Source organism: Anneissia japonica, unplaced genomic scaffold (genome assembly GCF_011630105.1).
Source record: "Anneissia japonica isolate Jap-2015-1 unplaced genomic scaffold, ASM1163010v1 scaffold9_len2422644_cov172, whole genome shotgun sequence".
NCBI lineage: Eukaryota > Metazoa > Echinodermata > Crinoidea > Comatulida > Comatulidae > Anneissia > Anneissia japonica.
The window spans coordinates 448,204-464,892 of record NW_022758107.1 but is presented as its reverse complement, the minus strand read 5'-3'; the positions used below and the strand labels follow the sequence as shown (position 1 = coordinate 464,892).

At 34.9% G+C, this 16,689-nt stretch overlaps 3 protein-coding genes across 3 annotated transcripts in view; 2 read left to right on the top strand and 1 right to left on the bottom strand.

The window, feature by feature from the left end:
• LOC117125120 overlaps positions 1 to 16,689 on the top strand; it is a 28,508-nt gene that overhangs the window by 9,326 nt on the left and 2,493 nt on the right. Inside the window, exons 3-6 of the mRNA XM_033271518.1 lie at positions 766 to 787; positions 1,664 to 2,482; positions 6,637 to 7,011; positions 9,903 to 10,700. Coding sequence (XP_033127409.1) covers positions 766 to 787; positions 1,664 to 2,482; positions 6,637 to 7,011; positions 9,903 to 10,700 — 2,014 coding nt within the window. The remainder of the gene's footprint in view (positions 1 to 765; positions 788 to 1,663; positions 2,483 to 6,636; positions 7,012 to 9,902; positions 10,701 to 16,689) is intronic.
• On the bottom strand, positions 3,910 to 7,115 carry LOC117125158 (target of EGR1 protein 1-like). Its single transcript, XM_033271561.1, has 2 exons — positions 5,146 to 7,115; positions 3,910 to 4,710 (listed from the first exon to the last, which is right to left on the bottom strand). The coding sequence occupies exon 2, from the start codon at positions 4,618 to 4,620 to the stop codon at positions 4,045 to 4,047; it is 576 nt and encodes a 191-aa protein (XP_033127452.1). The 5' UTR covers positions 4,621 to 4,710; positions 5,146 to 7,115; the 3' UTR covers positions 3,910 to 4,044.
• On the top strand, positions 8,948 to 13,343 carry LOC117125157 (collagen alpha-1(X) chain-like). Its single transcript, XM_033271560.1, has 2 exons — positions 8,948 to 9,170; positions 9,903 to 13,343. The coding sequence occupies exon 2, from the start codon at positions 9,910 to 9,912 to the stop codon at positions 10,723 to 10,725; it is 816 nt and encodes a 271-aa protein (XP_033127451.1). The 5' UTR covers positions 8,948 to 9,170; positions 9,903 to 9,909; the 3' UTR covers positions 10,726 to 13,343.

Genomic DNA, 16,689 nt, shown 5'->3' with positions numbered 1-16,689 from the left:
TATACATATATATATATATATATATATATAGTATATATATATATATATATATACATATATATATATACATATATATATACATATATATATACATATATATATATATATATATATGTGTGTGTTATGCCAACTATATATATATATAGTATAGGCCTTTGTATGCATGTATTCAATAGATTATATGTAAAGTGTGGACAAACACTACAGGAGTATTCAAAACATTCGTTGCAATAATTCGAGCACTGTGCAAGAAATTGGCACATTAAAGTTCTAGTATGATTCGAGCACTGTTATTATTATTACTTTTTTGTTTTATATTTTGTTTTATTTTGTATGTATATAATAGCCTATATATGTATATATACATACTACATACATACATTATTTTCTATATTCTCAAGTTCACGGCACCAGCCCCTAAAATCGTCATTTTTTTCATACTTTTTCCAATACAAATTCACAAAACAGGGGTGTAACGGAGTGCATTGCTGTTTACCATAAAATAACGTTTACAAACTGATGTAGGCCTATGTCAGTCTCTAGTTCAAACAATATGTATGTCAAAGTCTAATTGAATTACTATATTAATCATTGTGTCCTAGTATATGCAATGACTCAGATTGCGCACACGACAATGATTAGTGTCATTTCATGATTGTAGTTCACGTGACGATGTCGGATTATCCATAATGAAATAAAACAACTCCTTCGTGGTGGCTCATTGATGTGATTATTTTGTGTTCCTAAGCTATTTGTCTTTTTCAGGAAGACCATTGCGAGAATTGAGGTAAGAACAACCTTTTGTATCTTGGTATAGAAACACGTTTGTTATGAAACGCAAACAATACTACTGTACTCATCTTGTGATCGGCACTCACATTAATCTAATAAAACAAAAAGTCCCATTAATTATCAAACACAAAATATTTCATAGAAATTCAGTTGTTGAATAGTGTGTCTTACCACATCTGAGCTTTTAGAGTCTTAAGTTAACGACAGTACTTTTGACAGAAGTAAACCTACTAGACATGTCATAATCGAACAAAATTTTAGCTTTTTCTTACATTTTGATAAACTTGATACATAATGCATCCCTTTCATAAAATTAGCTGCTAAAATCAAATTCTAAATAAAGATGTGAGTTGATAAATGTTTATGACTTGGGCCGTTTGACTTTTCGCGATCCGGGCATATCTAAACTTCAGTTTTGCTCAGCACTGAACAGTGTATATTTAAGATGGTTCCTGACTGAAATAGTATGTAAAAGTTAATTAGTGGTCACGTATCGTCTCACTCCTTGAACATTTGTATAATGTTGGTTTCTTTAAAGTTAAACATTCAGAACAATAAAATATAAGGTATTCATGCTTTCCAAATTAATATACCGTATTTGGAAGTGCTGATTCTTTCTCAAGAATTGTGTACTTTTTAAACGCGCTTTTTATATAATTTCGTACCTAGGAATTGCTGTGTGGTAGCAAAAAAGAGATACATTTTATTTTGTGATTTGTGGAATTTCATCCCCTCATCATATATATATTTAAATTTAAAAAAAAACCCCTTTGTTTGCAATTTGTTTGACTTTGGGCCATTTTTTGAGCTAGATTGCCTAGCCTAATAGTAATTTCAAAGCATTGAACAAATTTCTTTATTTTTTATTTAGAATAAGTAGGATGGATTCATCTTTGACATCATCTGCACTATTAATTGGCCTGATTAGCTTACTAACTTGCCTACCAGAAAGCTTGTCTACGACTACAACACCTGAGCAAAACATCCCTCAAACTTGTAACATGTGCTGTCATGGGCCACCTGGACAACCTGGGATCCCCGGGGTTCATGGAACACCTGGCGGATATGGTCCAGCTGGGCCATCTGGTAGTAAGGGTGACAGGGGTGAATTTATTAAAGGTGAAAGAGGAGATAGAGGTGAAAAGGGAGAACCCGGAAACGAGGGTCTAAAAGGTGATAAAGGAAGCGACGGATCTCCTGGTAAACAAGGTCCACATGGACAAAAAGGGCAGCCAGGACCTCAAGGAGAGACTGGATCAAAAGGAGAACAAGGTGAACCAGGATTGCAGGCGCCGCAAGTCCGTAAATCTGCGTTTACTGCAGTACGCACCACTCACGTACCAACTTCAGAATCGACCATTCTATTCACATCAATGGAGATTAATGTTGGAGATGACTTTGATAAGAATACCGGAAAATTTACATGTAGAATTTCCGGTGTGTATTATTTCATGTTTAGTTTTTTGTCGTACAGGGATGCTGCTGTGTGGGTTAAAATATGGTTAAATGGGCGAGTGCTCACATCTGTACATCGTAGTGACCCTGCTGGACATGATCAGTTAAGCTCTGGAGTAACAGTTCAACTGAATGTCGGTGATGAAGTTTTCCTGACGAACGAAGGTGGGAGCTACCGGGTTTATGGTAGTTCCAACCACCCTTTGACCTTTACTGGGTTTATGATATACGATATGAACTAATAATTGATATAATTTGTATTTTAGATGATTGCAGATGAGTAAGGCTATTGTTCTGCAGATTTTCATCGGAGAAAGTCTAACAAAAAAAGTATTATTCTTTAGTTCAATAATTCAATTGTTGGAAATTAAGTAAACAAGTACGTATGACAGCGGTTGGAATAATGAGCAATTTGTATAATAGTACAGTTCAGTATGTTACAAATAGAATGAACATACTGTAATAATCAAAAACTTAGACTTACGTAATTAAAAATGGTAATATGATCTAACAATACTACTATTTAGGAATACCGGGTTTCTTTTTTTATAAAGCATTCTTGGTTGGAAAATAAAAACCTTGATACAATTATATGGTTTTTCAATGAAAAATACACAGGGGAAGATCCAGGATTTATTGAACAAGGAGTGGAGGCACCAATTTAAATGTAGGCCAGGGCCCAGGGGTGGGCATAAAAAATCGGTCCGGGCCAAAGAGAATTTCTGATTTAACACCGAGGGCCGCACCCAAACTTTGATCTTTCCGGTGCGCTTCTAAAAACCTGCAAGCACTGCTTTTACACCACTTTATTCCCAGTTTTAATATTACTTTTTACATGATCGGTGTCAGGCCGTAAAAAACAAGGTGCTTTCTTGCCAATGCTGCTTGGCAGACCGCACACATAGAGTTTTTATTTCATATTCGCGGGCCGCAAAAAAATCGCTGTCGTCCCACATCCGGCCTGTTATAGTTTGGTTACTATAAATATGTGGGTTTAGTCATAGACAAATGACACAACATACTCTCTATTTGACGCTAACAACGTGACTTCTTTTATTCGCAGTGCGCCCGTATACGGCCATCAGTAGGCTCGTAACACGGCCCACACCTTGCATACCTGTGCTGTAGGCCTAGATGTAATATAATTACGCAGATAAATAAATATCCAATAATGAATCGTGTTCAGTATGATTTTTTGTATTTATTTTTGTACATAAAAAGACAGCAGTGGCAAAACCAGGAGAACTGTCCCCCTCCCTAAATCTGTACCTGGTTTCCCGTCCTACTGTAATATGCATAGTCAGTTTGAACTGGCAAAATATGTAACTAAAAGAAGGAAATTATTATTAGAAAATGCAATTGTTCTGTTATTGGGATTTTATAGTCTTTGTAAGGCCAAATATTCTAACAACTCCTAATAAACACATAAAACAGTAAAAAAAAAACAGTGAGCCCTTGCTTTATTTTAAGAGGAATAACAACAATTAAACAGCAACAAGATATAAAACAATAAGGAAAGATTTTGCCAGCAACATCCAATTCATACAGTGCTTCCATCATAGGCCTACGCATTTCTGGTATAAAGCGAATAATAACAATGTCTTCATTTCGCTGTGGAATTACACTTTAACTGTTCATTCTGCATGCACTGATATTCAAATACATTCATGTAAATATAAATGTGTCTATTTTCTTATCCAAGAAATACCGATAAATAATGCAATTTGTATTGTGTTCCATATTACCACCACTGAATGCTACAGTCTGCCATAATGCCAAACTTCACCGTATCAGCAATCAACTCAATCCCACAGATTCCAGAACTACTTGCGTTACATGCTTGAATGTTGGTGGACAAGTCTTCTGAAACTTCTCTCTGTGATGGCTAGATGTTTTAGAAAAATGACTTTTTTCTACCAACAACGGCACAGATTTACCACTTAAGTACAATCGATTTGTAAGGTCTTCCACTTGGAAGCGCGACCCTAAACTCATTTGATTATTCATTACCTCAGTTTCTTTCCAGGCTCCATATTTTCCTAAAAAAGTTGCAAACGAAAACCCGGTCATAAAAGCATCAAATCCTGCTCTGTGCTTCCCTTCTGCCATATATCTATTTGAATTGCTCTTGTCCAAAGATCGCTCTTTAATCTCAGTAGCAGTATTTAGTTCTTGTTTACTACCTGCCTCAATATGCATTAAGCACGCATTTATCTCCTTTTCTTCACACTCCATTTCATTTGTTTCTTCATTTATTTCATGTTCTTGGCAATGTTTATTGTCACTATTTAACACTGAATCTTCTGTATTTTTGTCATCAATGTCTTTTTCATTTCCACTATGTTTTCTTTTTCGGTTTCGTTTACGCTTCATTTTTCGTTGGTTTAAATGCGCATTGTCTAGGATGACATCAGGATTGTGTGAATATGGACAGGAGATTCCTCGGGAACACCAACCGTGGCTCTTTAAGAAACAAATTGAAATTATTATTCAAACAATGGCATAATAATACGGTCCTTCTTAGTAGAGTTGGCGTTTGCCAAGCCCCCAATAAAACAAAATTTTGAATATCTAGGTGCACTTTTTAATCTTTTTTTTTAAACAAAAATGTAATTTTTTTAACCAAAGAAGAGTCCAAAATACCCTTTTTACCAACGTAAATGTATCGTTGTTGGCAATAAAACCCAGAATTAGGCTTATGAGTTTATTTTTTTTTAAATGCTGACTAACCAACTCTGATTAACAAAACAAACCCTTTTCAGGCTTCATTTGAAATCTTAAAGAATAGGGTATTTGTCTAGTACTGTTAATTATAGGTCAAATTATATGAATGATAACATTTTTCAAAATAGACAAAAGATCCCACTTTTTGTGCTGTCAATGAAATCCAACACTTACCCCATACTATTTGCAAAACTCTATGGTTGTTTGTTTCTCCATGTTATCATTTGGTTGCTGCAAATTAGCAGGTAATTTGCAATGCCTGAACTCAACAAAGTCCACCTCATTTGGATAAGAACAGAATGATATCTCAATGAACCTCTGACCTGAAGTGCTCATTACTGCATTCTCCCTTTGACTGAAAAATAAAGAAGGTATTAATTGAAACAAAGAACAGTGGCGGATTCAAGTGGGCCCTGCTAGCCTGGGACTCCCTAAACTAAAATAAACTAAATCCTTTCCGAGCCACTAGGGCTCATAGGGCTGAAGCTTATCCCCGGTTTCTGTAGTGTGAAGCGGAATAGAGTTGTACTCCCCCTGGACAGGACACTAGTCCCTCGCATGTTAGTCCCCAGCAGTTTGCTAGTACCCATTGATACAGCTGGGTGGACTGAAGCAATGTAGCTAAAGTGCCTTGCCCAAGGACACAAGCGATTCTGCACAGCGGAGACTCGAAACCCAGACCTTACGATTGAAAGCCCGAACCGCAACCGCTGCGCCAAACTGCCGCTACTCCTGGGACTCCCACCCCCCAAACATTTTTTGTAAATTATTTTTTTTTAAATGCTGAAAAAAAAGGAAAATTATATTAAAATTTAAGTCTCAGAGTACCACCATTTCCGGTAATTTGGTGGTACCCTAATTACAAATTTATTTACATTAGCCCTGACCATGGTGGGACTGAGGTTATAATATAGACCCTCGATCTGTGAAAGTCTGTCCTTGGGTCCCTCTACTTCAAAATCCTGAATCTGCAACTGAAGAATATGGTCTTACAAGAAATTTAAAATAGTACCCTTTTTTGCTACAATATCTTAACAATATTTCAAAATGAATTAGTTAAAAACAACACAGATTACAGCAGATATACAGCATGAAACAGTACCTCTTCCCTCAAAGGAAAAGTATAACTGCATTCTTAAAATGCATGTGTAAAAAACATTTCATTAGGACACCAGTACACTCGCCTACTAGCAAAGTCGGCCCTTACAACTTTCCACTTAAAAACTCTCCCCTTATAAACTTGCACGTTTGATAGGATGAGAGTATGTTAGGGCGTGACTTTGTCAGGAGGATACTTTGCAGGGGGAACTTTGCAAGGGGTGACTTTGTATGTTCATGGGGCACGTTTGTGAGGGGTGATACTTCTAAGGGGAGAAGTATCTGGTTGTCATGCTGTTAATCTGTTCTTTGCCTAAATTCCAGAGGTGGCTTTATTGTTCATGTTTTATATTTGAGAGTAGAGTAGTATACCCATGAAATAAATTTTTAATAAATAAAGCAAATAACATAAAAGGAGTTTCAGAAACAGAATTGTGAGCATGCGTCGTGTTAGGTAGTAACGTTTGATTTGAGCTCCACATTTTCTTTCAAATTATTCCTTACATTACAAAATCAACGCTAAACACATTATAGTACTCACATTAAATGTATTATGATGAAAACAAGAAGCAAGGTTGATCAGAAAAATATGGAAAAATCTACGGGAAAAGGGAAAACAAGTGCAGTTAGTTCTAGCCAGGCTGAGACAGGTGGTTCAGTTGGTGTTGAGAATTGCGACGGCGGGAGAGCTGACCAAACGCTAATTGCTATTCATAAGCAGCTTGAGAACATAACTGTGCAGCTACAGAAATTGGACACAATTGAAACTAAACTCAATTGCTTTGAAAAAAGAATGGATACCATAGAGAAAACTGTAAGTAAAACTAAAATGCAGTGTTCGTTATTAGAAGACGGTGTCCAAGAATTAGAAAAAATCTGTCGAAGAAAACAAGCACGAAATAGAATCTGTAAAAATGGATATGGTCGAATCAGAGGAAGTGCGTATGCTAAAGGCGAAAATAGATGACATGGAAAACAGAATGAGAAGAAACAATATAATTATTCATGGAATTCCTGAGGATGTTGAAGGGAAAAAAAATATTGAGGATTTCGCTATGGATTTTTTTCGCAGCCACTTGAAAATACCAGCTCCTATTGCCTTAGACATAGAGCGAGCGCATCGAACAGGCAAGCGTATGGAAGGAAAATGTCGCCCAATCCATGTCAAGCTCATCAAGTCTTCACAAAAGAACGTCATTTTATCTGGAAAAACAGCAACTGCACTGAGAAATAACCCCTTTCATGGCAATAAGATCTTATAACCGATGATGTCTCCCATAAAATTCAAAGGGAAAGAAAGGACCTGCAGAAAAAGGTAAAAGAATTACGCGAACAGGGGTAACGTAATGTATTGTCGAATTGTGTTTTTTTGTTATTTGTTTGTTATTGACTTTGTCCTTTGGCTTTGTGCTTTAGTTTTTATTGGCAGTCTGCTTTGTATAATTAATAACACATATTACTGTACTTTTAGTCACAACGAATTGTTTTATATAAACTCTGACTTCAATACATGTATAAATTGTAACAATGTCTCCCATTTACTGTGTTTTAACGACGACTGGATATGTTCTGATTGTTCAGGCACTTTATTTCCTTTTAATATGATTTTAGATAATGACGAATTCAAACATAATCTTAAATATTTCTTTTATTATTATTTTATTTTTTATTTTCTTTTACTTTTTTTTTACATTCATGGAAATATGGCTGGGTCTATTCACTTATCCAAGTGAAAAATTATACTGAAAATAATGTTGTTATTTCATATCACAACAGCATACCATATCACAACAGCATTCAGCCTAATCCCACAGATTCCAGAACTACTTGCATTACATGCTTTTTAATGTCGGTCGACAAATTTGATGAATCTTCTCTTTGTGATGACCAGTGCAATGCAGTATTGAGGTTCAATAATATTAACTTATATAACCATTGAAATTTGTTTATAGATGTCCTGTTGAATGTCTCAACTTGGTTTCAACTTAGCTTGACACCCAAATGGGCTTACTAACTATTGATATATTATTGGATAATTGGCTATAAGCTTTCCCACACATTTGATTGTCACTTTTGAACCAAACGTTTGACAAGTGATCCGTCATACTTAAAGGAATTGCAACAAACAAGTCATTAATCCATAAAAAATAATTTCCATTTGGAAACCCCAAACGTATGAGGTGATTTGGTTATGACACGCCTTAATACTAGAAAGTATAATAGAGACCCAATATCACTGACAGATAAAGATTAAGACTTGAAAGATTCAGAACTAAGAGCTAACAACTCGGAACTGACTCCACTCTAAAAGGGTCCAACTCTAATAACATCTCAGAAACATGGAGTTGGTCAAATTGTATATTTGCAATACAGTAGTTAGTTGATGCTGAATAAACCTTTGAGCGTATTAGTAAAAAGTTATGAACTGCTGTGAATTCTAACATTTAAGTATTTCATCCGACCATATCAACCAACTCCCTTTAACTAGATGTTTTAGAAAAAATACATTTTCAACTAACAACGGCACAGATTTACCTATGTTTTGTAAGCGCACCCCTATAAACATTTCATTATGCATTGTCTCAGTTTCTTCTTTCCAGCAGACTCCATATTCTTATACAAGTTAACAAAATAACAAGTTAATAATTTGCCCTTCTCCAACGTTTTCTTGATGTACAGTTCAAAGTTCAACCCATTTTCATGTAAAAGCCTGCTTGATTTATTGTTTCCTAGTCTAAGATAACTAAGATTGCACTAAGACAGTAAAACTGAAACTGAAACATTGATTGTAGCTTACATGAAGCTGTCGGCTTATTCATAGAGAAATTGAAGGTGATGGCTCCATTTTGTGATTTTTTTTTGTTTTGTTTATAGAGCTCGGGTGGTGGGTGTGGACTCTCAAAAGCCAGTAGCTGGAAACTAAGCAGCTATGGTTATATTATGTTTCACAAGTCCTTAAAATAAACAACTTTATTCAGCAACAGATACTGTATTTATTAGCCAACGGAAAACGTTATAAACAATCAGGACACTTGACAGATTGCTTCAGAAGGTAGGCGATCGCTGTTTGTCTTTTCATTAAGACTGTTACGATATTCGAGGTAAGAACAACTTTTATTTTTCATCAAATTCCAATATAGAAACACAAGTTTGCTAAGAAACGCAAACAATACTACGTCATGTCATCGGCACCCACGTTTATTTGATGAAAAATGTCCGCCCTAAATTTCTGATAGAAATCAAGTTGTTAAATAGTGCCCTACTAAGTTTTTTATTTAGTTTGTTTAGTAATTTTGACAGAAATAGGTTTAAATAGGCATATCGTAATTGAGAAGAATTACCTTTCCCTTACACTTTGATATAATTTGATATATATTACTTCCATAAATTAGCTTGTAATATCAAATTCAAAATAGATCTGTGTGTTAATAGATGTTTAGGCCCTGGCCGTCTGACTTTTCATGGTGTATCTAAACTTAGTTGCGCTCTGAACAGTATATTTAAGATAGTTGCTGGCTGAAAAAGTACTTAAATGAGTAGTAATAACGCCACACTCCAGGAACATTTGTGTAAATGTTGGTTCTTATCGAATTAACCATTCGAACATAACAGGACAATCCTGACATACTGTACTTCTTCAAAGAGCGTCCTATATATTAATATTATTTGGTATCTAGGAATTGTGGCGTGGTAGCACAATAAGAGATACCGGTACATTTTTATTTTGTCCCATATTATTTCAATTCATTCTTAAATTAATTTCGTATGGTTGGATTTCACCAGGCAGATAATAATTTCCAAACAATGAACAAATTTCTTTATTTTTTATTTAGAATAAGTATGGATTCATTGTTGACATCATTTGCACTATTAATTGGCCTGATCAGTTTAGTAACTTGCCTGCCAGAAAGCTTGTCTACGACTACAACACCTGAGCAAAACGTTCCTCAAACTTGTAATATGTGCTGTCATGGGCCACCTGGACAACCTGGGATCCCCGGAGTTCCTGGAACACCTGGAGGATATGGTCCAGCTGGACCATCTGGTAGTAAGGGTGACAGGGGTGATTTTATTAAAGGTGAAAGAGGAGATAGAGGTGAAAAGGGAGAGCCCGGAGTTAAAGGTCTAAAAGGTGATAAAGGAAGTGAAGGATCTCCTGGTAAACAAGGTCCACATGGACAAAGAGGACCACAAGGACCTAAAGGAAACACCGGATCAAATGGAGAAAAAGGTGAACCAGGATTGCAGGCGCCACAAGTCCGTAAATCTGCGTTTACTGCAGTACGCACCACTCACGTCCCAACTTCAGAATCGACCATTCTATTTACATCAATGGAGATTAATGTCGGAGAAGACTTCGATAAAAATACCGGAAAGTTTACATGTAGAATTTCCGGTTTCTATTACTTCATGTTCAGTTTTCTTTCGTACGGTGGTTCTCCTGTGTATATTAAAATGAAGTTAAATGGGCGAATAATCACATCTGTGCACCGTAGTGACCCTGCTGGAAATGATCAGTTGAGTTCTGGAGGAACAGTTCAACTGAATGTCGGAGACGAAGTCTGGTTGATGAACGCAGGTGGGAGCTACAAAGTTTATGGCAATTCCGAATTTCCTTTGACTTTTACTGGGTTTATGATATACGATATGAACTAATAATTGATGTCTAACTGTATTGATATTTTTTATGATTGTAGATGTCTTTTGTGCAACAGATGTTCTTCGGAGAATGTCTTATTAAATACCTCAAAAATAATATTCTTACAGATGAATAAATTGTTTTAAATCGAATTGAGCAAACAAATGTATCAAGACAATGGTTAGAAAGAGATGAGTTATTTGTTTTTGTAGTTACAAATAGAATGAACATAATAATCGAGTAGGTTTACGTAATGAAAAAATGGTAATATAATATCACAATATCACAATATAATTATACAATATTTCGGAATACCGGGTTTGTTTGATACCGTACTTCTTGATTAGTAATTATAAACTTCAATACCTTATACATTAATTCAACATAAGCCGAGGCAGATCCAAATTTGTTTAAACGAGGGGCACCAAGTTTAAAGGCCTAGGTATAAGGTGGATAAATAAGTATCCGAACATAGTATGATTCGTGTTAAGTATGCTGTCACAAAATTTTAACGTATATTACTTGTATGCCATTTTGGTTCTTTCATTTTTCTGTTTGAAAATAAGAAGGCAGGGGTAAAACTGGGGACACGACGTGCCCTCCCTTAATCTGTTTCCCCTTTCGCCACCCTAATATCCGTGGTCAATTTGAACTGGTGATTTATGTAATGAAAAGAACGTATTTATTTGAAGATTTAATGTTCTCACTTTTATGTTTGTATAGCCAAATATTCTAACAATGTCTATGAATACATCAATAAACTTGTAGGCAGTAACAGTGATGTGAGAACATTCGCTTTATTTTAAAATAATAATAATATTTATTATTACTTTTAGAGGAATATAAAATCTAATCGGCAACTTAACAAGATATAAAACAATATGGAAAGACTTTGTCACCAACCTCAAATTCATGTATCACATCCCTTAAGCCCTAAGCTAAATGTATCTCAATGTTAAGTATTGAAATAAGCGATACTCACTTATCTATTCTAAAATTTTGTGCCCCCACCTACAGTTTTTGTCAATGTCAAAGTTCATCATATCACAACAGCAATCAGCATATTCCAATATTTTTCAGAAATACTACCGTTTCTTAAATGTCGGTGGATAAATTCTTTAAATTTTTTCTCTGTGACTAGATGAGATCTTTTCCACCAACAACGACACAAATTTACCACCTTACTACAATCAATTTGTAGTCTTCTATTTAGAAGCGCGCCCCTAAATCATCATGCATTTCCTCAGTTTCTTCACTCCAGGCTCCATATTTTCCTATAAAAGTTGAAAATAACAAGTTAATAAAATAAATAGTATAGACTAATTCGGTTTCGTGACCTTTTTATACTCGCTGCCGCCGTTGGCGGCGCCATAACTGGGGGCGAGGGGGGGGGCTTCTCCATTGCAGCCGAAGAAGGTGGTTGAATGAGCGAGTAATAGCCCCGCAGCGGCCCGTATCAGCCGCACACCTTTCGTGCGAAAGACGTCTTCGCTTTGCTGGGTTCTATTGTTGTGCACTCGTGTGTTTTGTAGCTGCAGTGAAAATTTCTGTGGTTCTTTTGTTGGAAAAACAGCTTTTATTTGTACTGATCTCCACAGTGACAAATAATGAAGCAGCATGGGTAAATTTCCCGCAAGTAAAAATCGAAAATTGGTACTGGGTGGTGTGACCACTGAGAAAAATCAAAATTCCCGAGTTGAGTCTTAAAAATCCCAAGATTTCTATTAAAATCCCAAGATTCGCAAAATAGGGCCTATTAGTATATACATACAACTTAAATAAAGTCCAATTAAAAGCTTTTCCAATGAATGTTATAGTTTACTAATCTGTAAGTTGCACTGTATAACGGAACAGTTTCTGGATTTTCGCAGACCAATAACTCGCTCGTTTTCCTTCAACTGTAGAATTTTCGTAAGTTTAGGGGGTGGGGTTGGCGTTGTGGGGAATGTCTTATATGCATTAAAATCATTTACATAAAAATAAAAGGGTAATTGTCTTTATCTTATTTGTATCACACAAAAAAAAGGCGTTTATTTTAAATTTTATTCGGGAGGTGCAAGCTAGTAGGCCTAAGAGACTATTTTTGATAGATTTTATTGAACTTAAATTGTCAAATTCAAACACAATGAAAAGCATTTGCAAGATATGGGACGGTGCGAAATTTCATTGAATGTACAATAGGTGCAATATCTATAGTGCTCAACTTTATATAGACCTATCCCAAACTGAAGCAAACAGCATATCCGCCAATGGGACATATCAAGATATTTAACTTTAAAAATGCACCTTATTATTTTTGGAAAATGATGCAAATGGCTTTAATACAATAGCCTTATCAGAAGAATTGAAAAACTACTGTCTAAGCTTTCGATGGATCTTTTATTTTGAACAAATAAACAGTCCTCCTCATTTACAATTGTAAACTATGGTGTTAAAAGGAAATTCGCAGCCTATTTGTTCACTTATTGATAGAAAAAAAAATTTAAAATCCCTATCATTCTAAAAATCCCAAGATTTAATGAAAAGTTAACAACAAAATTCCCAAGGTGTCATAAAAAAGAACCAGTAAAATTTTGCCCAGGCTCAGTGTTCTTATTTTTTGGCCGATTTCAGGTTCGAAATGTTCTTATTTTGTTCTTATTTTACACACTTTCAAACTTCAAAGTATTACAGTATTACAGTATAAATTAATAAAAATTTCATTTGACATTTTACCTTAGCCTCAATTTGTTCTTATTTTGTTCTTAATTTATAAGCAATTTCAGCCTCATTATTCTTAGAAAATGTGTTCTTATAAAAAAAAATTTAAAAAAAGTGTATGTCCACGTTTTAAGTTAGTCATTTATTAATTAAAATATTATATTTATATAAATCATTTAAAGTAATGTTTAAATAAATAATTAGAAATTTTCTACATTAAATTAAATATGATTGTAATAAAAAAACATTTATATTATACTACACACTATATCATACATTTACATACATCTATTAAAATATAAGATTATTTGAAACAGAGTAAGCCTAAAAGTAGTATTTCTTAAAATTACTTTAAATAGTCTTATTTAACTAATAAATGATTTTAACTTAAACCAGGGGTGGCGCCAGGAATTCTCCGATGAGAGGTCTAAGCTCCCCGACAAGGGGTCCACCACTCCCCCATTGGGAAAGCTTACTCCCCCACCCCATCCGATTGGAGAAAAATTGAATTTGTCTGGAATTTAATTTTTTTTTTTATTATTGGATTTATTACTTAGAAATGATAATTAGATAGAAAACCATGTAAGTTAAGCGTATACCGTCACCTCACATATAGCACGTCTCGCATTGAACAGTTTTTTTCCTTAAAATTTTACAGCTTAGTAATACATGCTTGAATTGTACTTCAATGCTCGAGATTTGATTTTTCCCCGACTAACTTGCTCTAAATTCCCCGACAGAGGAGTCCAAGCAGGGGTCCAATGGTCCCAGACTGGGGTCCTTTACCCCCCTGGACCCCCGCTAGCGCTGCCCCTGATTTAAACGTGAACAGAGTATTCTCTATAATAATATTTTCAATCTCAATAATATTTACTTAGCCGGTGTTTTGTATTGACCTAGGCTACTATGGCTAACGACAGGTACACTCTCACCATTAAAGGCTTTTTCTATGAATGGAATGACCTGTACGAAGCACGAGCTCCTGTAGACCAAACCCAGTGCCGTTTTTCGATTTTTAATCGTGGGAAATTTACCCATAACACATTCAGCAGAGTTATGTCGAAAAAGAAGCTAACCCAGAAGGCCCCCCCCCCCGTAATGGCAACGCATGTAGAGGGCGCACTCCCATGAAAGGCCGCCCGTATTCGTCTATAGTATAGTAGACGTACGGTAATAGTCAGTGTATACAAATGAAAAAAAATAGGTAGCACTTTTTTGACTAACGATAAACGGCTTCAGGTGAGTGAAGTGGTTCACAAGATGCAGCAATATTCATGATCTCACCTGATGAGGCCCCATTGACTGGGGCGAAAGCTTGTGAAATAAAATTCATTGCCAGTCAAAAAAGTGCTACCTACTCACTTTTTCATTAACAAGTTAATAAGTAAATTTCCCTTCTGCCACGTATTGAATGATGTAGGCCTACAGTCCAAGTTCAAACCAAATTCATGTAAAAGACTACTTATTATAATAATATATACTGTTATAATCTAAAATGAAATTTTACCTGGTAATAAAAAAATCAAATATAATTTCAAATCCAATTGTAATGAAAATGGATTAACTGACAGTGTTAAGCCAGTATTTGTATCCATTTTTAAAATGTAACGGAAGAGACCTTTTATCACAACTTTTTAGCTTTTGTCTAATTAATACTCAGCTCATTATTTTATTAAGATGTTTTTCTATGTGTTGAACTTAATCGTTTCATTTCAACTTTTATTTTGATGTATTTTCATATAATGTGTTTGATTCTTAAGTAAGTGAATGTTTTGTTATGTATTTTATCTCTCCGTTTTGAAGATTTTTTAATAAATTGAAATTGAAATTAAAAGTGAAAAGTCTGCTTAAATTATTGTGTCCTAGTCTATAATGACTAAGATTGCACTATGAAACTGAAACTGAAACAATGATTGAACTCACGTGATGATGTAACTATTCATGAAGGAATAAAACATTTTCAAATTAATATCATTCTAAGTTTGAGAGTGCCATTTCCGGACATCAACAGGTGCAAAAAGCAACCTGTCTCTTATACACATCTAGATGTGTATAAGAGACAGATATAGGCCTTTGTATGCATATATTCAATAGGTTCTATGTCAAGTGTGGACAAAGACAACAGGAGTATTCGAAACATTCGATGCAATAATTCGAGCACTGTGCAAGAATTTGGCAAATTAAAGTTCTAGTATGATTCGAGCACTGTTATTATTATTACTTTTTTGTTTTATATTTTGTTTTATTTTGTATGTATATAATAGCCTATATATGTATATATACTTACACACCTTGTTTCCTATATTCTCAAGTTCACACACCAGCCCCCTAAAATAGTCACCTTTTTTTCATACTTTTTCCAATACAAATTCACAAAACAGGGGTGTAACGGAGTGCATTGCTGTTTACTGTACAGTACGGTAACGTTTACAAACTGATGTAGGCCTATGTCAGTCTCTAGTTCAAACAATATGTATGTCAAAGTCTAATTGAATTATTGTATTAATCATTTTGTGTCCTAGTATATGCAATGACTCAGGTTGCGCACACGACAATGGTTAGTGTCATTTCATGATTGTAGCTCACCGGACTATCCATAGTGAAATAAAGTAGTGGCTCATTTATGTGATTATTTTGTGTTCCTAAGTCTGACAATGACATTTCTGGATCATTCTTGAGGTGCTAAACATAATATTATTACTTTAGCCCCAACCATGGTGTAGCTAACTCCCAACTTGGCAACTATGGTTAAAGTATATTTCACAAGTCCTTAAATTAGACGACTTTGTTCAGCAACAGATGCTATAGTTATTAGCCAATGACAAACGTTATAAACGATGAAGACATACAGTAACATATTTATTCAGCAGGCAGACGATTGCTATTTGTCTTTTCATGAAGACCATTGCGAAATTTGAGGTAAGAACAACTTTTTATATCTTGGTATAGAAACCCACGTTTGTTATGAAAAGCAAACAATACTACTAATCGTGTGATCGGGACTCAGATTAATCTAATAAAACAAAAAGTCCCATTAATTATAAAATACAAAATATTTCATAGAAATTCAGTTGTTGAATAGCGTGTCTTACCACATCTGAGCTTTTAGAGTCTTAAGTTAACGACAGTACTTTTCACAGAAGTAGACCTACTAATACTAGACATGTCATTATGGAACAAAATTTTAGCTTTTTCTAACACTTTGATAAACTTGATACATAGTCATTCTTTCCATAACATTAGCTCCTAAAATCAAATTCTAAATAAAGATGCGAGTTGGT